General features: G+C 52.8%; 1 protein-coding gene across 1 annotated transcript; it reads right to left on the bottom strand.

Moving 5' to 3' along the window:
- Window positions 1-9,309: 9,309 nt before the first annotated feature.
- On the bottom strand, window positions 9,310-24,270 carry ST14 (ST14 transmembrane serine protease matriptase; the record flags this gene model as incomplete). Its single annotated transcript, XM_080631605.1, has 19 exons — window positions 9,310-9,471; window positions 10,146-10,278; window positions 11,183-11,461; window positions 11,930-12,116; window positions 12,297-12,425; window positions 12,981-13,094; window positions 13,321-13,428; window positions 13,807-13,911; window positions 14,163-14,293; window positions 14,613-14,722; window positions 14,947-15,044; window positions 15,368-15,507; window positions 15,630-15,867; window positions 16,321-16,356; window positions 17,010-17,170; window positions 17,496-17,566; window positions 17,869-17,996; window positions 18,147-18,306; window positions 24,220-24,270. 19 exons carry the CDS (start codon window positions 24,268-24,270, stop codon window positions 9,310-9,312), a joined length of 2,541 nt encoding a protein of 846 aa, XP_080487731.1.
- Between the last annotated feature and the right edge of the window lie 1,509 nt (window positions 24,271-25,779).

The raw sequence follows: 25,779 nt of genomic DNA, 5'->3' as shown, positions 1-25,779 counted from the left end.
CTTTGCAACGGTGCCATCCACATTGCTGTCGATCCTCCATTTCCCAACTCAAACTCCATTACAATGGAACCTCTTTGGCACCCGTGCTCAGCTGCCCAGCATCCCAGGGAGTAGAGCACGAACGGTTGGCCTCTGCTCCCACAGCCGAAGAGCCAGGGCAAAAAACTTGAGCTCTGCCTCTTCTGCAGAAAGTCAGCTTTGCAACGGTGCCATCCGCATTGCTTTCGCTCCTCCATTTCCCAACTCAAAGTCCATTACAATGGAACCTCTTTGGCACCCCTGCTCGGCTGCCCAGGATCCCAGGCAGTAGAGCACGAACGGTTGGCCTCTGCTCCCACAGCCGAAGAGCCAGGGCAAAAAACTGGAGCTCTGCCTCTTCTGCAGAAAGTCAGCTTTGCAACGGTGCCATCCGCATTGCTGTCGCTCCTCCATTTCCCAACTCAAAGTCCATTACAATGGAACCTCTTTGGCACCCGTGCTCGGCTGCCCAGCATCCCAGGCAGTAGATCACGAACGGTTGGCCTCTGCTCCCACAGCCGAAGAGCCAGGGCAAAAAACTTGAGCTCTGCCTCTTCTGCAGAAAGTCAGCTTTGCAACGGTGCCATCCGCATTGCTGTCGCTCCTCGATTTCCCAACTCAAAGTCCATTACAATGGAACCCCTTTCGCACCCGTGCTCGGCTGCCCAGCATCCCAGGGAGTAGAGCATGAACGGTTGGCCTCTGCTCCCACAGCCAAAGAGCCAGGGCAAAAAACTTGAGCTCTGCCTCTTCTGCAGAAAGTCAGCTTTGCAACGGTGCCATCCGCATTGCTGTCGCTCCTCCATTTCCTAACTCAAAGTCCATTACAATGGAACCTCTTTGGCACCCGTGCTCGGCTGCCCAGCATCCCAGGGAGTAGAGCACGAACGGTTGGCCTCTGCTCCCACAGCCGAAGAGCCAGGGCAAAAAACTTGAGCTCTGCCTCTTCTGCAGAAAGTCAGCTTTGCAACGGTGCCATCCGCATTGCTGTCGCTCCTCCATTTCCCAACTCAAACTCCATTACAATGGAACCTCTTTGGCACCCGTGCTCGGCTGCCCAGCATCCCAGGGAGTAGAGCACGAACGGTTGGCCTCTGCTCCCACAGCCGAAGAGCCAGGGCAAAAAACTTGAGCTCTGCCTCTTCTGCAGAAAGTCAGCTTTGCAACGGTGCCATCCGCATTGCTATCGCTCCTCCATTTCCCAACTCAAACTCCATTACAATGGAACATCTTTGGCACCCGTGCTCGGCTGCCCAGCATCCCAGGGAATAGAGGACGAACGGTTGGCCTTTGCTCCCACAGCTGAAGAGCCAGGGCAAAAAACTTGAGCTGTGCCTCTTCTGCAGAAAGTCAGCTTTGCAACGGTGCCATCCGCATTGCAGTCGCTCCTCCATTTCCCAACTCAAAGTTCATTACAATGGAACCTCTTTGGCACCTGTGTTCGGCTGCCCAGCATCCCAGGGAATAGATCACGAACGTTTGGCCTCTGCTCCCACAGCCGAAGAGCCAGTGCAAAAAACTTGAGCTGTGCCTCTTCTGCAGAAAGTCAGCTTTGCAACGGTGCCATCCGCATTGCTGTCGCTCCTCCATTTCCCAACTCAAAGTCCATTACAATGAAACCTCTTTGGCACCCGTGCTGGGCTGCCCAGCATCCCAGGGAGTAGAGCACGAACGGTTGGCCTCTGCTCCCACAGCCAAAGAGCCAGGGCAAAAAACTTGAGCTCTGCCTCTTCTGCAGAAAGTCAGATTTGCAACGGTGCCATCCGCATTGCTGTCGCTCCTCCATTTCCCAACTCAAAGTCCATTACAATGGAACCTCTTTGGCACCCGTGCTCGGCTGCCCAGCATCGCAGTGAGTAGAGCCCGAATGGTTGGCCTCTGCTCCCACACCCAAAGAGCCAGGGCAAAAAACTTGAGCTCTGCCTCTTCTGCAGAAAGTCAGCTTTGCAACGGTGCCATCCGCATTGCTGTCGCTCCTCCATTTCCCAACTCAAAGTCCATTACAATGGAACCTCTTTGGCACCCGTGCTCGGCTGCCCAGCATCCCAGGGAGTAGAACACGAACGGTTGGCCTCTGCTCCCACAGCCGAAGAGCCAGGGCAAAAAACTGGAGCTCTGCCTCTTCTGCAGAAAGTCAGCTTTGCAACGGTGCCATCCGCATTGCTGTCGCTCCTCCATTTCCCAACTCAAAGTCCATTACAATGGAACCTCTTTGGCACCCGTGCTGGGCTGCCCAGCATCCCAGGGAGTAGAGCACGAACGGTTGGCCTCTGCTCCCACAGCCGAAGAGCCAGGGCAAAAAACTGGAGCTCTGCCTCTTCTGCAGAAAGTCAGCTTTGCAACGGTGCCATCCACATTGCTGTCGCTCCTCGATTTCCCAACTCAAAGTATGTAAGGCTTGGTTCATGGACGGAAAGCTGCTAGGAGGGACAGGAACCAGCTGACTCTGGGGAGGTGCTTGGGTGGCAAATATAAGGAATTCTAACTGCACAAAAAGTCATAGGTACCCTCATTCCGTGAATGCTCTATGTCTCAGCCCTATTTCGGAGGGAACAAGTGCTTCCGTCCCTCACCACACGAGTAGCGAGAAACTACTAGTGGTGACCCCGACGTGATAGCGATGGATGTGAGCCACGTGGTACAGGTACTGGAGGCCCTTGTGCAGCAAGCTGGGTTGCCGAAGGCTATATACTCGGCGCCAGCGTGCCACTGCATCCAATGGTTGCGAGGCCAGGGGGCGGTGGAGGCCCCCGTGGACATATTAGATACCTCCCGATGGGCACGGATCCGCCAAGAGCTTTTGGAAGCGGTCCTGGCTGGGGAAAAGAAAGCAGGAGATCTAGGGGAGACGTGGGGTGCCATCGAGAAAGTTGTCTCCAGGAGAGGAGCTGCTGCAGCGGCTGCGGGACACGGAGGCGCTGCGAGTGGAGGAGCCGCAGGTGCAGAACTTTGAGCGGGAGCTGTGGAGGAAGGTGCCCTGGGAGGCGCGGCCGGAGCCCCCGGGCCGCGCGGCCGAGCGGGCAGCGCTGGAGCTGCAGCGCGACTGCCAGAAACCGCAGCCACAGCAACAGCGACAACGGCAGCAGCAAAAAGCGGGAAGTGGAGCGTTGTGAGCCCTGGCAACACTCCCCTTTGTGCGACAGGGCAGGGGACAGTGGGGTTCCCCACAACGAGCGACAACAACCCTCAAAGCCTACCCTGGGGGAATTCTTCCTACTAACGACATTGTCTTTATCCTTGGCTACCAGGCCAGAGTGTTCAGTTTGCTTTTGATTTTCTAAAAAAAAAAAAAAAAAAAAAAAAAAAGGGTACCCTGATAGCCTTTTGAACACGTTGTGTGAGTGCCGTGGCGGGCTGTGGACTTGGGACCCCATATACAACTCATTTGATAGTCTCTCTGTGATCCACATGTACTAGAAGTTGGCAAATATATATCCGTGTATATTCATGTTTCTATTAGCCCTTGGAGATCTTTTATGGATATTGCTGACCACTTCTTCAGATGTAGGCTGGCCACCTGCATCGGAATGAGTGTGCATTTTGGTCAGTGTAAAAGCCCAAGGCTCATGCGATGTGGGGAGGCAGAGCTTCTGCGGGGACGCCCGCTGAAGTTGAGCCTGCAGCCTCACACTGTGATGATGCTGCTTGGAGCTGATTTTTGATTGTCTTCACAGGGTCCTTACGCCACGTTCTGTATGAGGGACCGTATAGTGGGAATAATGATTGTCTGGGTTTTGTGTTTCAAATATTGTAATTTTATGGAGTGTGCTTGTGGGATCCCATGCATGCATATGTGTGTGTGTGTGTGTGTGTTGAGGGCGGACAGTGTTCTGTATATTTTTTGTTGTTGGGTTTGTGTAAAAGTTTTAATGGGTAGCAGATTAACATTTTGGACAAGAAAGGGTTAATGCAAAGTGCCATTGCTGGCAGGTATTTATGGCTGCTGCTAAGCAGGCAGGCAGCTGTAGCTTCACATTCCTTTCCCATCAGAATGCCTTTGAATCACTCTAACCCAGCTCCTTCTCAAGAGCTGATAGTGTGGGAGAGGAGGTATGTTTGTGTTCTCCTACCTACAGGTCCATGGCAGCTGCCTGCAAAGTTTGCAAAGCCTTGCCATGAGCTGGACAGACAAGTGGAGGAACCCGATGCCTCAGCTACAGGAGCTGACAGTGAATGCCCCAAGCAGAATGAGATAGAAGAAGAGAAAAATGAATGATTACAGGACATCACTTGGGGGCAACTGAAAAGTAACAACTTGAATATGTGTGCTTGTAACGTAGCTATTATTAGAGGCTGTGATTTGGTGTATAAAACCACTTGTATTTACTAGCCAGTTGCTAATGAGAAATTATACCTTGTATTGTGTGGACTTATTACTTGTAAAAGATGTTAGAGCATGCAGATTTGCAGCAGCTGCTAGAAAATGCTAAGACAAAAGCTAGAAAGATTCTAATACAATGGTAGTGTTATAAAGCAGGTAATGGAACAAATTAAGAGGGTAGGAGAACTCCACTGGTAAGAAAGTTCGTTGGCTGGTTTCTCACTGCCATCAGCATTTTCAACATGCTGTTGTAACCTGTAATAGTTACTCTGGTAATGTAAATGTGTGTGTGCTTTGCCACAGTAGCAACTTGTTACTGGATGAAGCAAGTGAAACTCTGCATTGACAACGAGGTACAAGAACTGAGGTTGACCAAATGCCTGCTGCCACAGTCAAGGGCAAGACTGGGTTGGCCTCTATGTTTGCCACCAAGAAGAACCTTTAGCTCTGCTGTTGGCTGCGACCCAGCAAGCCTGGAGCGATGGGGACACATGCCATGCCAGACCTTGATGTGAGGGGATGGCCTCCCCTGTTATCAGAGAGACATCCAGGAGAAAAAGGGCAGACCAGGCAGCCTGTGATTGGCATATGTTGAAGAAATATGGAAACATGCTAAGATCTTATACATGGTGTATGAGGATGGGCAAGCCTTTTGGGTGGACAATTTGTTAGGTGAATGGGGACTGACAGGTTGGCTGGTTGCTCTAGTAAAAGGTGGACTAATGGTGTTTATTGTCATTTTAACAATTTTGATTTTGTTGCTGTGTATTTTCAATGTATCCAACGAATGATTATGAGTGCTACAAAGCATGTTTGGCTTGTATAGAAAGAAAAAGGCAGAGATGTGGATGACGTTCTGGCAAAGAACGGCCATGTACCCAGATCAGCAAGTGCCTACATGGAGTTGGACATGAACCAAGGGACAACAAAAGCTGAAGGAATCCCAGCAAGATAAGAAGGAACTGACAAATGCTACTATGCTTGCACTAAGTGGGCTCTTGACTGGTGTTGATAGTGTTCGTCATGCCACCTTACAAATAGGGCAGCAATCGACTTTTTATTGTTGGCACAGGGGCATGGTTGTGCTGAATTTGAGGGGATGTGCTGCACGAATTTGTCAGGTCATTTGGAATCAATTTATAAGAGTATACAACAATTGAAAGAGGGGGTTAAATGGCTAACGAAAGATGATGGATGGAGTAACTATATTATGTGCGTTAGTTTTATTTGTATTAGTAGCAAGTTATATGTTGTGGTGTGTGATATCTATGGTTAAGAAAAATGTAACATCTGTCTGGTTTGCTCAAAACCAAGAGGGAATTGTGGAGTGGCTAAGGGATGGTGGACATTTCATGACCAACCCAGATGTCTTAGCCTTAGGAGATGGTGGTTATGAAGAATACAGCTGAACAATGGACATGTGAGCAATCCCAGCTGTTCGGTCTTAGTCAAACTCCGAGTTAAGTTGCAAGGCCTGAACTCAACTTACCCAGGCTGTGAGGCCTAGCCTTAGGTTACTAAAGGACAGTTACGTGCAGTAGAATAAGAAACTTGGCATTTGCTCAAGGCTAACAAGATGTGGGAGCGGGATGGTGAAACTGCAAGTTATGTGAGAAAGGTAGCGAATGGATAATTTTAGCTAGCTTGTTATCTGCTTCAAAATGTGTGGACTGCATTTCTGATCCAATCACAATCTATATTGGTTACGTCTAGCCAATAGCAGTTCAATTTCTGGAAGCATATACTGTAGCTACTGTGCTACGACAGTGGTCTGCGGACCCCATTGGCCATTGAGGCTACGATGGAGTGTGCGCAAGTCCTTTTTCAGGCTTTGTCTGAGCGAGCTGCTGAAATTTGCCCAAATCACTGTAATAGTCATTCGCACATCCGTGGACTCCTAACTGAAGGTAACAATAGTGCAGACCGTGTTGCACAAGGTCTGCCAGGCCCTGACTGTTGCGCTCCAGTTTTTATGCGTTATTTACATGTCACGATTGATACCTGTAGCAGTGTCATCTTGGTTATGGCACAACGCAAGCAAGACACTAAAGTGGCCATTTTGCATTGGCGTGAGGTCATGGCGATTTTGGGAGTCCCTAGCCAGATCAAGACCGACAACGGCCCAGTATATTCAAGTCAACTGGTGGCTTTGGTTTTACGACAGTGGGGCATTGAACATAAGACCAGTTGTCCTTATAACAGCACTGGCCAAGCTATTGTCGAACATGCGCACCGGACTCTGAAAGCTCGCCTCGGGTGTCTTGAGGCGGGGGAGTCTGTACCCGGAAGAGCTCCCGCAGTCCGTGTGCGCTGACTTTTACTTTCTGCCCTGACTAGTTTGAATCAATTCTCGTGTGGATCAAGTGAACAATCCCCGATGAGCTCGCACTTTGCTCCACCTCTAGACAAACCCCCGTATCCACAGGTACGGGTGAAAGATCTGGAAAAGGGCAAGATAGGTCCATTTGCCCTACGTGCTCACGGGCGAGGCTATGCCTGTGTGGAGGGGGAGACTGGGCTATGCTGGGTACCGGCAAAATGGTTATTACCATATTTGTAGTTGTGTCTGTAAGTTTGTATTTGAGCTATATTTCACAGGTGGTGATTGACGCTTGGCTATATCTGGGAGAGAGTGATGGAAAGAGGTGTGAAATGACATCCCTGGCCCTTGTGTGATCAGATGACTTCACTCACGGATCCAGTCACGACGTGCCTTACGAACTTTGTAGCCAGCCGTTGAATATGACATCACTCAGGCCGGAAACACCTGCGTCTAGGTCCCTTTAGGCTGACGCTCTGTGTTTATTAGTATTAGGATGTTTGTTTCCTTCTTGTTTGATTATGTAATAAGCACTGTGTGTGAATACTTACTGGCACAAACCTTTCTTACTTAGTTAATTAGAGTTATAAGTTGTTATCTGGAATACCTGTTAAAACCCTGAGTTTTCTAGTCTTGAGGCGGGGGAGATGTAGGGATTGGTGCATGGACGGGAGGTTGCCAGGAGGGACAGGAACCAGCTGACCCTGGGGAGGTGCTTAGGCAGCAGATATAAGGAATTCTAACTGCGCAATAAATCATTGATGACCCGCATTCCGTGAATGCTCTATGTCTCAGCCCTAGTTTGGAGGGAATTAGTGCTTCCGTCCCTCACCACACGAGTAGCGAGAAACTACAGTCGCTCCTCGATTTCCAAACTCAAAGCTCTGCCTTAGCTTTAGATACAGTGACATCTCTTTGCTTTAGCTTTAGACACAGATCTCTGCTTTAGCTTTACATAGAGTGAGAGCTCTGCCTTAGCTTTAGATACAGTGACATCTCTTTGCTTTAGCTTTAGATACAGAGATCTCTGCTTTAGCTTTAGATACAGTGAGATCTCTTTGCTTTAGATTTAGGTACAGAGATCTCTGCTTTAGCTTTAGATACAGTGAGATCTCTTTGCTTTAGCTTTAGGTACAGAGATCTCTGCTTTAGATTTAGGTACAGAGATCTCTGCTTTAGCTTTAGATACAGTGAGATCTCTTTGCTTTAGCTTTAGGTACAGAGATCTCTGCTTTAGCTTTAGATACAGAGATCTCTGCTTTAGCTTTAGATACAGTGAGAGCTCTTTGCTGTACCTTTAGATACAGTGAGAGCTCTGCTTTAGCTTTAAAGTGAGAGCTCTGCTTTAGCTTTAGATAGTGAGATCTTTAATTGCATGATCTCCTGTAGCAGATGAGGTAGGACCGTACATTCCAGGAGCTGGGATATTCCAGCAGCAGTCTTGCACGGAGCAGGGGTTACACATGGATGGACTGCACCGTTCCTAAACGTGTTCAAGCCTGTTTGGGCTGAGCTCAGGGCAGGGATGTGTGACTTTGGCATCCATTGTGCTGTGGCAGAGGGTGCTCCTTAAGTCAGGCACCTCCCCAGTATCCTGTATGAGTCTGGAAGGTCAGGGAAATGTTTTATGGGTCTGGGTCTGAGGGAGCTCATGGGAATACTGGGATCAAACCAGCCATGATTCCATTTGCCTTACAGCTCTCTGCTGCAACCTGCTGCCCACCCTCTGTGCAAGGGGGAGATCCTGCAAGGCCCCAGCTCGCAGTGTGGAGCGAGCTGGACGGATACCATAGCAAAGCTGGTGAGTAAGCACTTTGTCCATGTTTCTTACATTGCAGCAGCATTGTGCAAGCACAGGTTCCACCATCAGAGGCAAAGACTCTCCTCCTGCAAGGATTCCTGCCTGGAATGTGGCTGTGCTCTCACAGGTGCCCAGGGGAGGGGTACAGGATTGCGGTGTGGTACTGGAGCAGCAGCACAGAGCCAGAGCATTAGAAAATATCCCAATTTATTTGAGCTTTCCCATTCACAGAGTTTTACAAAACAAGGTATTTACAGGCACGGAAGGGACGAACTAAACTCACCTGGAGTGTGCTCTACGGCAAGGACCGGGCTCCACAGGGCGAAAAGGACTGAAATCAGCACATTCACAAGTCACATTTAGCTTTACAAAAGTCCGATGGGTCTCAGAGGCTGCAGGGCTGTACATTCAAGGCAGCACACACAGTGATGCCAACGCTGCTGTCCCTAGGTACGCTGCTGCTCTTGGGTGAGTGACACCATGCTCTAACCCAACAGCAAGGGCTGCGGACGGCTGTTTGGAAAGCAACGCAGGACTTATCCTGAGAAGCTGATTCTGACCCTGTCCCAGTGATGTTTTCCCCGAAACACAAAGTGGTTTCTTTTTCTTTTCCTTTTTAATTTAATTTTTATCAATTTTTGTGTATCTATTGCTCCTACCCCATTGTCCATCGGAGCTGCACTCACTCATCCATAACCTCCAATCTGTTCTAGTCCAACCATGCGTTTCTAAGCGGGGAGGTGGGAAGATGACTCGGCGCGAGGTAGAGGGAGGGTTCAAGTTCACAGTCGAGGCTGGATGTGCATGGCCCAGCCCAAGAGGTGCCCTCACAGGGCCCTGTGTGTGTCCTTAGAGCCCGGTCTGCTGCTGGATCCAGTCCCGCAGGCTCGTGAGGCGGCTGTACACTCCGGGCTTGTTCCTCTGCGCGCAGCCGTCACCCCAGCTCACCACTCCAGCCAGGAACATGCGGCTGCTGGGCTCCACGCTGACCAAGGGCCCTCCTGAGTCTCCCTGCATGGGGAAACAAGGGGCAGTGTAAGCACCAACAGTGTCCTAAAGCAAAGTGTCACAATGAAGCACCACACCTGAGCCATAACCGATCGTTCCACTCATAATCAGTTCCGAGTGAGCTGTTCCTGGCCCTTCCCATGAAATATTGTACATAAACCTGAAATACAGATTGAAGTGTGTATCCAGATGGACTTGTTGCCTATTCACAGTAGTAAGAGCAGACTACAGAACTAACCAAGCAGCCTACCTTGCTACCTAACCAAGGCTCTGCTAATAGCAATAAACTAGTGTGGTGGTTTTGAGACCAAGTCCTGCATTCCTTTGGGTATCCAGATGGACTTGTTGCCTATTCAATGTAATAAGAGCAGACTACAGAACTAAACAAGCCTCTGGTAACAGCAACAAACTGATGTGGTGGTTTTGAGACCAAGTCCTGCATTCCATTGGGTATCCACGTGGAGTTGTTGCCTATTCAATGTAATGAGAGCAGACTACAGAACTAAACAAGCAGCCTCCGTAACCAAGGCTCTGATAACAGCAACGAACTGACGTGGTGGTTTTGAGACCAAGTCCTGCATCCCACTGGGTATCCAGGTCGATCCACATGGAGGTGGTGTCTATTTGCTATGGAAGTGCCGTGCTAGCGAGGGCTGAGCAAGCAGCCTGGTTCCTACCTGGCAGGCATCCACGCCACCCGTCAGGATCCCCACGCACATCATCCGCGGCGTGAGCTGGTCGGTCAGCAGCTGGTTGCACACGGTCTGGTTGATGAGCCGGATCTCAGCCTTCTGCAGGATGGAGGCACCGCTGCCTGCCGGGAGCAGGAGGAGGATGGAGAACCATGAGGAGTGTGTGCCCGTTTCAAGCAGCGTTTCCCTCCCATCCCGTCTCCCAACAACTCAACCCCATCGCAACACCGCGCTTGCTCCTAATCCCGTTTTCCCAGCAGGAACATTGTGTGCTCCTAAGGAAATCTCCTTTGATTCCAGGCTCGAGGTGAGCCAGTGCATTTGCACTGTGTCCAGGTGATTCCCCTTGTCCCCAAAGTTGCACATAGCATCATAGAATCAACCAGGCTGGAAGAGACCTTGAAGATCATCAAGTCCAACCTTTACCCCACTAAACCACATCTGCATAAAGAACACCACTGTCCTTTACTAGCATGGTGATGCTAAGGCACCATTTAATCTGTATTGTGCTCTATCAATACCATTCCATAGTAATTAATATCCACGTAAGACTGACAGAGGAGAATAATGGATCTGGGTTTTGGCTCTTCCTGGTTTAGAGCTTAACATGGCCAGGTTTGGGACCAAAAGCATTTTGGTGCCTGAGAGACTTCCACACTTTTACTTTGTTCCTGTATCAGTATCTGAGCTCCTCCTGACTTTCTCTTTAAGTGCTATGTAAAGACATTTGAGCACCTCCATTAATAACAACTCCTTCAGTCATTTTCATTGCATTGCAATGGACTAATGACTGCTGCAAGCCTAAGACTCAGTTTATCATCTCCTGTGCTTACCAGCTCAGACTTGCTGCCATGACCAGTTCAACTGATCCACAAGAAAACAAACCCCAAACCAACCAGGATTCAGACACAGAGGGGAAAGCCTCCTAAGAGGCTGTGCCCTACCCACCATTAAGAGGGATTTAAGGATACAATTCAGACTTCACACCAAACCTATGTATGGAAATGCATCGACTCCATCACTCACCTCCTTCCGCCGTTGCTCCCCACCCGGTCACCCACAGGTCCTTGCCCACAGGGAAGCTGTGCGTGGCGTCGGGCAGGCAGATGGGCTGGACGAAAGAGGAGAAGGTGATGGGGGTCTGCAGCTCCATCACAGCGATGTCGTAGTCGTAGGTGTAGTCGTTGAAGTAGGGGTGGGAGATGATGCGCTTGATCTTCCGCATCTGCACGTTGGCGTTGCTGAGGTCGCCTTGGTCCGTCAGGCCCAGGTAGGCAGTCCACAGGCTGGGGTCTGAGTACCTGCAAGTCACAGGGCACATGGCATAGTTTGGGTTGGAAGGGACCTTAAAGCTCATCCAGTTCCAATCCTCCTTCGACACCTTCCACTAGAGCAGCTTGCTCCAAGCCCCTGTGTCCAACCTGGCCTTGAACACTGCCAGGGATGGGGCAGCCACAGCTTCTCTGGGCACCCTGTGCCAGCGCCTCAGCACCCTCACAGGGAAGAGCTTCTGCCTTATCTCCAACCTGAACTTCCCGTGTTTCAGTCTGAACCCATCACCCCTTGTCCTATTGCTACAGTCCCCGGTGATGAGCCTCTCTCCAGCATCCTTGCAGCCCATTTCAGGCACTGGAAGCTGCGTGCAGACCTCAGAGCAGAATAGCCCCGATGTTCTCAGCCTGTCTCCATCTTGAACAGCTTCCTCAAGGAACACCGCAGAGATTGGCTCTTCCCGGATGGAATCACGACCACGGCAGGGTCCCACGTACCTGATGCCCTGCAGCTGCAGGAAGCAATGCGCCGCCGACACCAGCCAGCTCTCCGAGACGAGCGAGGCGCCGCAGATGTGGCCCTGGCCCCGGACGTGGAGGCTGACTTGCCACGGCCACTCCCCCACATCCGAGTTCTGCCCGCCCACGATCCGCGACTTCCTCGTGTAGGATCGGATCCCGCAGTCTGTGGGGCAGCACAAGGAGCACTCCATTACTCCTGGGGTATCCCCATTTCCCACATGGATGGGCTCTTCCACTAGAGCAGGGTGCTCCAAGCCCCGGCCAACCTGGCCTTGAACGCCTCCTGTTTCTCTTCAGACTCATGTGCTCCTAAACCCGCGTCCCCCCTTCCCCAGGTACTCACTGCAGTTGTCCTCATCGGAATTGTCCTCGCAGTCCTGCTCCCCGTCGCACTCTGGGTTCTGTTTGCTGATGCAGCGCCCGCTGCGGCACTTGTAGGTGTATTCCTTGCAGGTGACCGTCACCTGGCCTGCTATGGGCAGGATGAAGGGGTTAGTTCAGGTTCTGGGGACCCCTTTCACCTCTTCTGCCCATCCCCTTGAATCCTGTTTTCAGCTCTGGGCCCCTCATTACAAGAGAGACATTGGGGGCCAGAGAAGGGCCTGGAGCACAAATGTGATGGGGAACGGCTGAGGGACCTGGGGGTTCAGTCTGGAGAAGAGAAGGCTCAGGGAGGACCTTATCCCTCCCTACAGCTGCCTGACAGGAGGATGGAGCCAGGTCTGCTCCCAAGGAACAAGGGATGGGACAAGAGGAAATGGCCTCAAGCTGCACTGGGGGAGGTTTAGATGGAGCTGAGGAACAATTCCTGCCCCAGAGGGTGCTCAGGCATTGGAACAGGCTGCCCAGGGCAGGGCTGGAGTCACCGTCCCTGCAAGTGTTCACACACCCTCAGTGCCATGGGTTAGTGGTGGCCTCGGCAGTGATGGGCAATGGTTGGAATCAATGATCCTAAAGGTGTTTCTGACCCTGTGGATTCCCTGACTCCAGGACTCTGTGTCCAGGGGAGCTCACAGCCCCTCCTCACCTTTCCCACAGCTGCCCTCGTCGCTCCCGTCCCCGCAGTCATCTTTGCCGTCGCACTGGCGCGCGCTGGGGACACACTTCCCATTGTGGCACTTGAAGGTGTCGGCAGCACAGCCTGGAGAGGGGAGCAGCTCCTGAGAGGCAGCACCCAGCCCTGCGGCACCCCCCGAGACACCCCTGAAGCTACAGCTGCAAACACCCATTACCCACAGCCCCAGTCCCTTCTCTAACCTCATTCCATCACTGGTTTACTCAGCCCTTCCTCTGCCCTTCATCCCAATGTGAGCCTCCTTTGTTGCCCCCATCCTCCTGCCCTCCTGCCCAAGGGGTGAGTTACTCACTGCACTGCAGCTCATCGCTGTTGTCACCGCAGTCGTTCACATTGTCACAGACCCAGAACTTGGGCTTGCACCAACCGTTCTGGCACCTGAACTGCTGGTCTGTGCAGGCTGCAAAGGGACAGTGATAGCTTAGGCTAGAGCACGGGATTTACACTGTTCTGGAGAACAAAACTGCCTGGAGAGCTCAGCCAAACCCATACTGGTCAGGAGGATTACATAGAAAAACCCATTCCCAGCTGGGAAGGACCGGAAAGGGAGGGAGATCCCAGAGAATCCCAGCCTGGTTTGGGTTGGAAGGGACCTTAAAGCTCATCCAGTTCCACGGGCCGGGACACCTTCTACTAGAGCAGCTTGCTCCAAGCCCCTGTGTCCAATCTGGCTTTGGGATAGGATTCCCAAACTGACCCCACACCGAGTGCCTCCCAGAATAAGGCAGCCCAGTGCCAAGCCCCAGCCGCCCCACACAGACCCCGAGCACAGACTCACTGCAGGATCTCTCGTCGCTGCCATCCACGCAGTCCAGCCACCCATCACAGCGCATGCTCCTGTCGATGCAGCGCCCCGTGTTGCAGGTGAACTGCCCAGGGCAGGCTGCGAGGGATGGAAAGGGATGAACCAACCCATGAGCCTTCCAGCCATCCCCCGTGTGCCCTCCCCACAGCACAGCACATTCCCTACAGTGTGCAGCACTCAAACACAGTGTTTCCAGAACGCAGCAGGAGTACGAGGGGGCTTTTTCCCCCTGGAAAAGCACACTTCCCCATGTAAAGGGCAGCATCAGCACAGAGGAGGGACAGCCTCTGAATTTATTCCCCTCCACCAGCCCCAGGGTTTCAACTCACGATCGCTAGAGTCATAGGACAGGTACTCAGCAGAGAAGCCAGTGTCTGTGTAGGACTGGTCTGAGTGGAACCGGACCTCTATCCTGTCACTGGTACTGGTCACCACGAACTGGGATCGCTCCCCACAGTACCTGCAGGGAGAGACAGCAAAGGGGAGTGAGCTGCTGCAGGTCAAAGCTTCTGTGCCCCAAACATCAGAGCCAAGGAGCAGCAGGGGAGAGCATGGGGAGGATTCCATCACAAACTGCTGCGCCGCAAGGAGGCAGGAGATGCGTTTTGCTCCTACTGACAGAAGGTTTGGGCCGCTCACAATGGAGCAAGTGGCTCCCCTCTCCCCACGGGGCATGGAGCTACAACAGCAGGTCAGACCCCAACACTCATCCCATCCCTATCCCAACCACAACTTTAGGGGAGCACAAGGTGCCACGTAACCGAGCGCCTGATGCCTACCTCGTGCTGTTGATCTGCACATAGTCCTTGGTGCAGGAGCTGACCGGGATCCCGGGCTCCAGCACAAAGAACATGTTGAATCGCACCTTCACGTTCTTCCTGGAAGGAACCTGCAAAAGGAAACCAGGATGAGCTGGGAATAAGCTACATGGGAGAAGGGCTGTGTTTGGGTGGAGCACAGAAGATAACTGAGACATTTTCCAGTAGGGAAAGAAACAGCTTCCCAAAAGCCACCCTCAGCACTGGCTCCTAAGCTTCCCGGTCAGACCCAAGCAGCACGTCCCACACAGCCAAGTTCATTTGACAGTAAGGCAGGGAGAGGATCCCATCTTACCTCAATGCTCCAGACACAGTCCATGGCTGGGGGGTAGTGTGCTGGGTAATAGGGGGTGGTGAAGGTGCCGCTCTCTCCTCTCAGAACCCCACCGCAGGCTAGAAGATAGGCAGGAAAGTGAAAACAGGTTAGAGATTGGTTTTCCCAAGCCTTGTGGCTATCACCCGGGGTAGGAAGGGTGGCAACGGTCTCTAACAAGGTTAAATCAATCTCTGCAGAGAGAAGCACTTCAAAGGAGAGAGAAAAGTGAGGTGCTTCCTGCAGCCATCAGTCTAATCCCACCCAAGTCTTATCTTGGCCTCCTCAGGGGATATGGTTACAGCAGCCAAGGTGAGCTCCAAGAGCCAAGATGTGACCCGCTTCCAGGTCTCCGTGGAAGCATCGCTGGCAAACTGAGCGCAACCCTCTCTGCTCTGCTCACCTTTCATCTTCGGGAGCTGGAAGAACTCAGCCTTGAACCCAGGGAATCTGCCCTCCTTGTTGGTAACCAACGTGACGAGCATGACGTTCTGGGAGGACAGGAAGGTCAGGTTGTAGGAAGGGGCGTAATTCCCACAGAGCCTAGAAGTCCAGGACAGAATCCATTAGGCTGCACAGAGCAGCACACATCACCGGGAGCTCCGGTAGCCGCAGCGCTCCTCAGCATCACCCTGAGCTGTACGGGAACCTCATGGGACACTCACCTGACCAATGTGTGGGGCTCCACGGGGCTCAGGGAGTTGTACACCTTGATGTAGTCGCTGCCATCTGCGCACGGCTCCAGCTCCAGCGTCTTGAAGGTCAGGCTGATGATGGAGTTGGTGTCTGCCCGCAGGGTCCAGTAGCAGAGGGCGTTGTTGGGGTAGGGGCTGTTGGGGAAGCCTGGGGTGGTGAAGGTGGTGATCTCCCCTTCCTTGGCGTGGAGGGCAAACATGCAGATACCTGCAGGGAGAGCAGGGAAGGGTTAACCAGGCAGACAAGGAGGCTCTGCCCTGCCTTGCCCTGAAGAGCACAGCGCAGCACTCGCAGTTCCTCCTCTGCCTGCAGGCTGTCCCTGGGCAGGGATCACCTTTGCTTATCCACCTCCATCTGCAGTGAGTCACTGGGGAATCCCAGCCTGGTTTGTGTTGGAAGGGATCTTAAAGCTCATCCAGTTCCAACATCCAGGGACACCTTCTCCTAGAGCAGGTTGCTCCAAGCCCCTGTGTCCAACTTGGCCTTGAACACTGCCAGGGATGGGGCAGCCACAGCTTCTCTGGGCACCCTGCTGCAGTTTGACCCCAAACCAGCTCCGAGCAGCACAGAGAGCACCTCTCTTCAGGCCCTTCCTGAGCCCATAGGGAAAACCACCACCCCAAAGAGGCCACTATGAGACTGCAGAAGAACTGTACTTACTGTCCCGAGAGGAGTAAGCTATGCTGGTGTCCGCAGCTAGAAGAGAAAACAGAGGTGCTGTCAACTTTTGGGCTCTGGAAGTCCCTGGGTGCAAAGCTGATGTTGTCCCTGGGACCCCCACTGAATCAGAGAATCAACCAGGTTGGAAAAGACCTTTAAGATCATCGATTCCAACCATTCCCCAGCACTGCCAAGGCCACCACTAACTCATGGCACTCATGGCAACCTCATCTACATGGGTTGGGAACACTTCCAGGGGCAGCAACTCCATCACTGCCCTGGGCAGCCAGTTCCAATGCCTGAGCACCCTCTGGGGAAAGAATTGTTCCTCAGCTCCATCTAAACCTCCCCTCGTGCAGCTTGAGGCCATTTCCTCTTGTCCCATCCCTTGGGTGCAGAGCCCAGCCCTTCTGGCTCCATCCTCCTGTCAGGCAGCTGGAGGGAGCGATAAGGTCCCCCTGAGCCTTCTCTTCTCCAGGCCTGGCTTTGCTTGTGGGTCTGGCCCTGCAAGCTGCCCAGGGGAATGCAGGCAATCCCATAGGAGACCACAGAGTGTTGGAGCGAAGGGGAGCGGGTCTGTGCCCATCACACCCCCTTGGAGTGGTCCCCACTGCCAAAGGCCCCCAAGGGAGGGCTGTGACCCACAGCTCACCCCCCCCAGCCCCAGGGACAGCAGAGCCAGCACTCACGGAAAGCCACGACCGACTCCACCTGCAGCACGGGGTTCCGCAGGCGCGCGTTCAGCTTCTGCACCAGGCTCTGCTTGTTGGCCATGGCCCGGTCCAGGCTCTCCTCCCGGTACTTGGGGACAAGGAATTCGGACCAGTAGTAGGCAATGATGCTGCCTTCGCTGCAAGGATGGGGTGAGAGATCAGCAGGGCTCAGCCACTAGCAGAAGGGGCCTTCTTTTTAAGAAGCATTTTTGGAGGCCGGCCCCAAGGAAGGAAGAGTCTCAATGGGAAGTTAAGCAAACTGTGGCAGTCAGGGAAGTCCCCATCAAAGCTGCCAGGCACCACCCAGTGCAGTTCATTCTCAGCATACAGTGGCAGAAAGCAACAGGCATCTGAGGCAGCTCTTCAGTGCCCACCTTTTCCTGGTTCACTCAGGGTGAATACTGCGGTGCCTCCATCCGAGCAGTGCCCTCCCTCCACTCCCAGACAGCACAAAACACTCACCTGAAGGCAGTTATCACGGTCTCTTTGTGGTAAGGGCCAATATCTCCATGGTCCCTGTAGATATCCTCCACCTGGAAGGTTTAAAGGAAGGAGTTCAGCACATCTGGAAGTGAGGGAAGGACAGAGCTTCAAGCTGCTATGGAAAATCAGGGCACATCCCCAGCATCCCTGCCTGCACGGCCAAAGAGAGGAAGAACAAGGGAGAAGCACAAGGAATACCCCAAGCTGAGGGAAACTTTCAGCACGGAGGGCAGACACCCTCCCACATCAGCTCCCACCTAAAGCTCCAACCAGTCCATGCAAGATCCCCATGGACATGGGGCAAGAGGGACAAGTCCTGCTCGCAGGAAGAAGGATGCAAGAAGCCTCTTACCGTGCTTTTCACCTTCTTGGCCAGCATGATGAACTCCGGAGAGCTGGAGTTCTCGTAAGCATCAAGGAATTCCCAGTTCAGAACCCTCAAGTGGCCATTGAAAACCTTCCTGACAGCTGCACTCCTGTCTGGAAAGACAACAGCTCCGAGTCAGGAAGGGGAATCAGAGCTCGGACTGTGGCACAGCAGTTCCACAGTGACAGCAGTCGGGACAGGGGGGTGGGAATGCTGTGTCCCCACTTCCCAGAGCTACAGAGGGCATCCACACACACACTTACATTTGAAGTGCCAAACCAGGAGGCCGGTGGCAACGGACACAAGGACCAAGGCGCTGATGATGGCGGTGATGACCACACACCGCTTTGGGCCGCGCTTCTCCATCTTCTTGGAGTTCATGGCAGGGAGGAACTCCACCCCTTCCTCCAGGCCATTCATGTCCTGGGAGAGGAAGGAAGGGACGGGGGGAAGGTTGATCTCAAAGCCTGGTTTGGAGACGTGCACCCAATGGCCGGACTTGATGCTCTTAAAGGTCTTTTCCGACCTGGCTGATTGTAGGATTCCACCCATCTGTGGTGGCTTCGCACAACACCGAGAGCTCCCCACGTGCCTCAGCATCAGCAGCTCCGCAGCCACCTCATGGCAGGACAAACCCTGAGGGCTTTTGCTTTGCTGTTCCACACACACCCGATTCCTTTATGGGCTTCAGACAAGGTCAGCAGCACAAGCAAACTGAGGGGCGAGTGCAGGCGCTGTCCCGTGACCATGGGTAAGTCACAAGCCCACAACCTCCAGGATCTCAGATGAAACTGCAGACAAAAATGCACCCCTGCGAAGTCCTGGCTGTGTGGTAGGTGTGTCACAGCACGCAGAGCCTTCCTGTACAGAAACCCAGCTACTTCCTCCCTTTAGAGCCCTCTGCTCATCTGCCTCCTGCTCAGACACAGCCCTCCCTTATTTCAGCTTGGGATTATTCCCTGTTCAGCACAAATACCCACTAAAAGAAGGAAGCCAAAGCACTGAGATGAACACTCAAGACATTCCCAACCAGCCAGACTCTCAGGACAAGCCATTTTGGTTAATGAAGGCAGGAAGGAGAGATGCCACCCGCAGCAGACAGCTCTCCCCTCCCCAGGTGAGGAAGAGGAAGGTCTCCCTACATCTTCTGCTTTCTTGTGCCTCCAAAGGGGCTCTCTGCCTGCTGCAAACTGCCCAAACCATGAGGATACTTCACCCTTCTCATCACCACCTTACTGGTTTTCCTCTTCCAGAAAGGAGGGCAAATCCCCTGGATGCTCCGATTCCTGCTTGGCACCCGTGATCATACAGGAAAAACCCAACAACATAACCCAAGGAAGCTTCAAATCAGAACACTCACAAAATAAAGCTTCAATACACACAGGCATCCTAAATCAAGGACTCTTCAAATCAAAATGCCTGCAGTTTTGAAGCAGCATCTGCCTCCCAAATCACGCAGGAATCACCCCAAACCACACCAAGAGAAGAAACCAGCCACACATCTCACAAGCATCAACCCTCTGCTGCTTGCAGCCTTCCCAACACGTGCTTGCTGTTAGCAGAAAGGATTTCCTTCCCTTCTAACACCTGCAGAATTCCCAGCATTCAGCTTCACGGGACAAGACCCAGGGCTCAGCTGCAAGCAGCAGATGCTGGCTGTGGCCGATGCATTGGAACATCCTCTTTGAGCTAAAGGCTGTGTCTTTGCAGAGAGAAAACTCGATGGGAGGAACTAAGCAAGCAGTGTGATTCAATCAGAAGGAAAACACAGCTCCCCTCCACCTCCACCACACAAACACTGCTCCCGCATGGAACCTGGGCAGGAATGCTCACCATCTGACCCTTCTTTAGACAGTTTCTCTGCTCTTCTTGGGAACAAAGGATGCAAGAGCTTAAACCTATGGGAGTTTAGAGCACACCTTTGTCAGCGAGTGCCTGCTCCACAGCTGAGGTGGCAGGGACACCACGAGCATGGGGACTTCTAAGGAGGTGATTTTTGCTATCACTCCTGTAGGAACAACAGTGATGAGAGGCAGGCAGGAACTGGATTCAAAGAGGTTTCCCTCCCTGCCTCCCTGTTTTGCACTCCAGATCTCCTCCTTTCCCATCCTCTCCCCTTATCCCTACCATCCAATCCCAACCCTCGGTGAAGCGCTGCCATGTGTCACAGGCTGGGTGAGCACCAGGGACTCCTGCAGACTCTCCTCTCACTCTGAGGCAAAGGATCTGAAGTATCCCCCAAGCACTACAGGAATGCTGAATCAGGTCCTGCTGGGATGGTTTCCCATGAAGCCCCATGTCCCAGCATCTGAGTAAGGCTGAATCTCCCTTGCCCACGCTCAGCACAAAAAGCTCCCTTTGGACCTTGGTACCAGGTTTGTCTGTCGCCATACAGCCCTGTCCATGCTTCCTTTGCAGGTACTCAACAGCCCATCACAATCAGAGAGGATCTGAAGGCACATCCTGCTCCCACCCCATCCATGGAGTAATGAGCTCAAACTGAAACAGGGCAAGTCCAGGTTAGATCTAAGGAAGAAGCTCTTCCCTGTGAGAGTACTGAGGCGCTGGCACAGGGTGCCCAGAGAAGCTGTGGCTGCCCCATCCCTGGCAGTGTTCAAGGCCAGGCTGGACAGAAGGGCTTGGAGCAACCTGCTCTAGTGGAAGGTGTCACCAGATGAGCTTTAAGGTCCCTTCCAACCCAAACCAGTCTGTGATTCCCTGAGAGATGGCCTCCATCCCAACGTGACTCAGGCTCTGTCTCACCTGTCTCAAAGAAACTCCTCCAACAAACACCATACGCACAAAACCTTCCCTGATATTCCCCCTGCCTTAGTCACAGCTCCAGTGACTTCCTCCTGCTGCTCCTCACTCAGCCTTCATCATCACCATGGGGCTGGCCATGGCAGGGTCGGACGCTCTGGTCACAGCGTCACAACCTGGTTGGCGTGGCTGCTGCAGCAGGGCAGCCACATGCCAATCAAGTGAAAGGGTCAGAAAGACATTACCCCGCTTCCTCCGTGCCTCGGTTTCCCTTGGAGCACCGATCCCATGAGGAGACACGGAAAAGGAGCGTGCACGGATTGATTTGGAGGTCTCTGCGTGCAGAAAGCTCAGAGAGAAGCCCTAGTGCTTAAGCAAACCTCCCCCCTCCTCCTCCTCCTCCAGAACCCATTACACCACGTATTTTTAGCCAGCAGACTGGACAAACCAGCTGCAGTGACTAATTCTGACAGCAGGAAGTTCAGCAGCACACGGTGGGACCTGCCACAGCCAGCTCTGGACTGGAGGTGCTCAACCAGATCCTCCTGCAAACAGCGGTCACAGGGAGGCTCGGATGTGCCACAGAGCATGGCTCTGCAGAAGAGAGGTTTCTGGGATGCAGACAAAGCACCCGGGATCAGCATCTCCCCAAAAGGCTGATTTCTGGCTTGTTTGGGGGTTCTACCAAGCCAGTGGGATGGGTCTCAGGGACCAAAAGCCCTCACTGCTCCTGTCTCCTCCAAAACAGCATCTGGGTCACTGGACCCTGACCCACAGGAATGGGCTCCTGGCCATCAGTGTTACCCATCCCTTATCACTGCTGTTTGTCCACCATGAGGCAGCTATGAGAGTCAACTGCTTCCCCCGACCTTTACCACATTCCAAACTCATTCCTGGTCTGACACAGGACTCACTGCTCAGAGCCAAAGCAGTAGAGATCACAAAGGGGAAGAGAAGATAATGCAACCTCAGTGCTAAAGACCCGCTATCTGGCACTAATGTACAACAACAGGAACCCATCAAATGCAAAGCTGAGGTGGCCTGGGGAGGTCTCAGCTGAAGCAGAGCCATTGGACTAAGTGGTAAGACTCTTGCTGGGTAATTACACCCTGCAGATCCCAGCCTGTGTGTCCAAGAGGCAATTCCCACCTCTCCTCCTCCAGCCACACCTCGGGTGGCTTTCAATACAAACTAAAGCAAACAGCACATGAGGAATGTGAGGAACGAAACCCATCAACTTATCACCCAGCTCAGCAAGCCTCTGACATCAACAGGGTGGGCTTGGGCAGTGCAGAGAGAGCCTAAAAAGCTGTATTGTCAATACCTGATCATACTGAAAGCCAACAGCAGCTTTGGGGTGCTGGAACAAGGGGAACTAGCCTGTTTCCTGTAAGGAACAGAAGATGGGCACATGGCATCAGCTCGCTTCACGCAAGTAGCTCAAGTACAGCTACACAACTCTTGATCAACTGTACTCCAGGAAGAGATCCGATAAGAATAATCTTCTCTCTTCTTATTCTTGATAAGAAATCTACAGGAACAGCATGTGTAAGAGCTCAGTTTCCTTAAGGTGTGCTCACGCTGTGTTGCCCCAACACAGGCAGTAAAACACTCACAGGACTTTGCCAGTGTCTTCAGTTTCATATTAAGGGCAATGTCACCATCAAATGATGACAGCACAGCTAAGGAGGGCCTAGCGAGCAGGAAATAAAGGACATGAAGTCCTCCAGACTGTTACCTTCCAGGCACAGAGGGCAAGTGCAAGAGTGAAAGATCCAAGTCACACCCCCCCTATTTCACACACCAATTCCCAGCTCACTCCTCCCGAGCATTCGATTGCCTTGTGACCGTCCCTGAGTCACACGAGAAACCAGATGCCTTTAGGTTTATGGCAGAAGAAACTGAAGTTCATGTTTGCATAGGGCACACGGGCTGGGCTCGGTGCAGAGAGCCCACACTTCCAGTTCTGTCTCTGTTGAAGAGAAAGACTTTTACACTTGAGCCTTAGCAATCTGGGGGGGAGTGGGAAATAACGCTGCCTTAAAGGCCTCATTCCTGTAGCTGTAAGCCATGAAATTCCTCCCTATAACACACAGGATGTGCCAAGAGCACAAGGGAAACGCCACGGATGCAAACAGCTTGTTTCAGACAGCACCCTGCATCTTTCCTGGTACAGAAAGTCCTGTCTGAATAACAAAAACATCCTTTGCCTTTCTCTGGCAAACCCATCCCTATTAATTACCCCAGCATGGAAATACAGACTGAACTAGGTTGGAAAAGGCCTGTAAGATGGATGGAAATGGCATCTTGTGCCCTGGGCAAGGCAAGAACCTTTGCTCTGACACCTTCCCCACAGCCATGCCCCGGGGAACACTCTCGCTGCTCCCTTGGTGGTTTTACCAAGTGATCCTTTGTTTGCTGAGCAAAGGTCTGGTGCACTCTGGATCAGTCTCAGCCTTTTCCTCATCCTGCCTTCCTTATCCCTTGGCACCAACAGCAGCCAAACTGGCCCGAGCAGTAGCTCACCCACTACCTGAGAGAGAAGCTCTGCACCTTTCCTAGGAAGAGAGGCTTCTCCTCCCTGTGCCCGAGGAGGGAACATAGTCATTGTAAAACAACTCACGTTCACTCCATCTTTATAGGGAGCCAAGTCCAGCAACAGTTGGTCCAGGAGGAACAAATTCCTCAGGATTTTTACTACCAGGAAGGGCAGGGAAGTCCTGGATCAGAGCAGCTCCTCTTGAACTGCTGCAAGGACAAAATGGATGCGCACGAAGGGACCTGCTCAAGCACTCAGCCCTGCCATAAACCACACCAGTGCCCAAACCCAGCTTGTGCCAAGAGAACCAGCCGGGCAGGGAAGAACACACTGCCACAACGGTGTCACCCTGACCTGGAGAGGAACAAGGAGCTGGAGCTGAATGGTACCAGCGAGAGCATCCCCTTCCTGCTTCCTGCAGCCACTGTGGCCCTGGCACACGCAGACAAGCAGGGCTGGAGGCAAGGGAAGCTTTCTCTTGCTGATGGGCTCGCCTTTGCCAGTAAGGACTAAAGCCAGGGCTCACACACCGACACCAGGTGAGCTGCAGAGCCCTGCTGTGCTGCTTTAACCTCAAACCCCAGTTTGAAAGCAGCTCCGTGGCACAGAACAGGCTTCGGGGTGCAACCCAAAACCCCCGCGGGACCCTCAGCCAGCAAGACCTATGCAGAAAGCCAGGACCACAGCTTAAGCTCACTCAAGTCTCAAAGCACGCTGATAACACACCAGTTCATGATGAAGCCCCAAAGCCCTCGGTTAAAGCCAGACCTGACGCTTGAAGAGGTTTAGTTGGGTCTGTTGCTAAACAACCAGCAGTTTGTCTTTACTCACAGCCCAGCGCCTCGCTTAAGCCGAGATCAGAACCGGCAGCAGCGCACATCGAGGCACTCACTTCCCCTTTCCCTGTGTTCCCGAAGCACGAAAAGAGCCCAGACGGGTTCTCCGGACCTCACCGGACGGCGGAGGGGCAGGCGGCAATCTCGCCTGCATCCCGAGGGATGCTGAGCCGCCCAAAGGATCGTGCCCCCCGTGCTCACCTGCGCCTGGGCGCTGTACCTCATGCCGGAGGCCGCGGGGCCCCGCTCCATGGCGAGGCGGTGCTGTGCGGGCTCAGGCCGCCATGGCCTCGGCGCTGTGCCCGGCTCCTCCTCTCTGTGCTCGGGGCAGGTGCGGGAAGCCGGAAGCACCCCGTGTCCCCTCCTGTGTCCCGGTGCAGCGCCCGCCTCTCCCGCTCCGCAGGAGGGGAGCATCGGGAAGCCGTGCCCTAAAGCAAGCGCAGGGACCCTTTGGCCATGTGCTTTGCACACAGAAAGCTGTGTGGTGCCACCATTGACACAACAGGTTTGGGGTACCCAAGGTCTGATCCCTTCTCGGGGGAAAACAAGCATGATGCGATGAAACCCTGCTGCAAAGAGAGCACTCTCCATGCACAAGCACTTTTGCCCCAGGCACAAAGCCCAAAAAGTAGTACCCAGAGGCTGCCAAAGCAGAATATTCCCTTTATCCCAGCTTAAAACCTGCTTTCCGTTTGGCTACAACACCCTCACAGGGAAGAGCTTCTGCCTAAGAGCTCATCTCAGTCTCCCCTCTGGCAGGTTAAAGCCATTCCCCTTGTCCTATCACTAAAGGCTCTTGCCAAAAGGGCATGTAGTAAAAATATCAGCAATAGCCCCTGGGTCTAATAATAAACGGTGCCACCCAGAGAAGAAAAAAGAGAAAGGAATGGGAAGGAGAATGGGAATGGTCTAATGCAGGAATGTAAAAGGAGAATGGGAATGGTCTAATGCAGGTTTCAAAGACAGCTTTTAACACGCAAATCTGCCTTCCTGACACAGCCTCACTCCATCATTTTCCCCTTCTTGGAAAGATGACTTCCTCCTCCTGCTCCAACATTCAGGTTTCTTACTCCGGACTAAATCAAGATTAAAACAGCTAGACCACTGTTATCTGTGTTGGAAAGGCTCTTCCCATGTCTGGCTTACATGTGACAGTCTGTGTCAGCACACAATATGCCTGTCAGTTTGAATCCTGCCCATCCCACTGCTGATCCCTCTTTGCACCCATTGATCCAGCCTTGGAAATGGGTTTCCTTTCCACACCTGAACACTTACAATTCCCAAAGCTCCTGTTCTGGTGCAACAGGAGCTGCCCACCCTTCCCACCACCCCACAGGGAGATGCTGGGTTACCTTTGTTTCCCTTGCTCCTGCAGAGCCCAGGTTTGTGGGTGTTTCGGGAAACAAGAGGCAGCATCAGGCCTCTGCTCTTGCTGTTTTCTCTCAAGGAGGAAAACCACAACCTAAGGTCTATGCTCTTACAGAGATACTTTTACCACCACCTCCCCTGCTCCCTCTGCAGCTACCAGAATCCCCCCTGCTCACACAGCACAAGTACCTCTGGACTGCAGGTATTCCCCTTCCAAAGGTGTTTGTTAGTCAGCCTGCTGAAACTGCCCTGCTGGCTGATGTCAGGAGCTGCTCTCGGCTCTCCTGCTGATGCCCAGCCCTGCCCAGCTCTACTTTTACAGCCACTCCCTACCTGGGTGACTGTAGGTGCTCCAAGCTGACTTCATCACCCCCGTGGAACAGCGTATTTGAG

This window comes from Psittacula echo (assembly GCF_963264785.1).
Source record: "Psittacula echo genome assembly, chromosome: 18".
NCBI classification, from domain to species: domain Eukaryota; kingdom Metazoa; phylum Chordata; class Aves; order Psittaciformes; family Psittacidae; genus Psittacula; species Psittacula echo.
The sequence above is the reverse complement of the archived record's forward strand: the minus strand, read 5'-3'. Positions and strand labels throughout refer to the sequence as shown.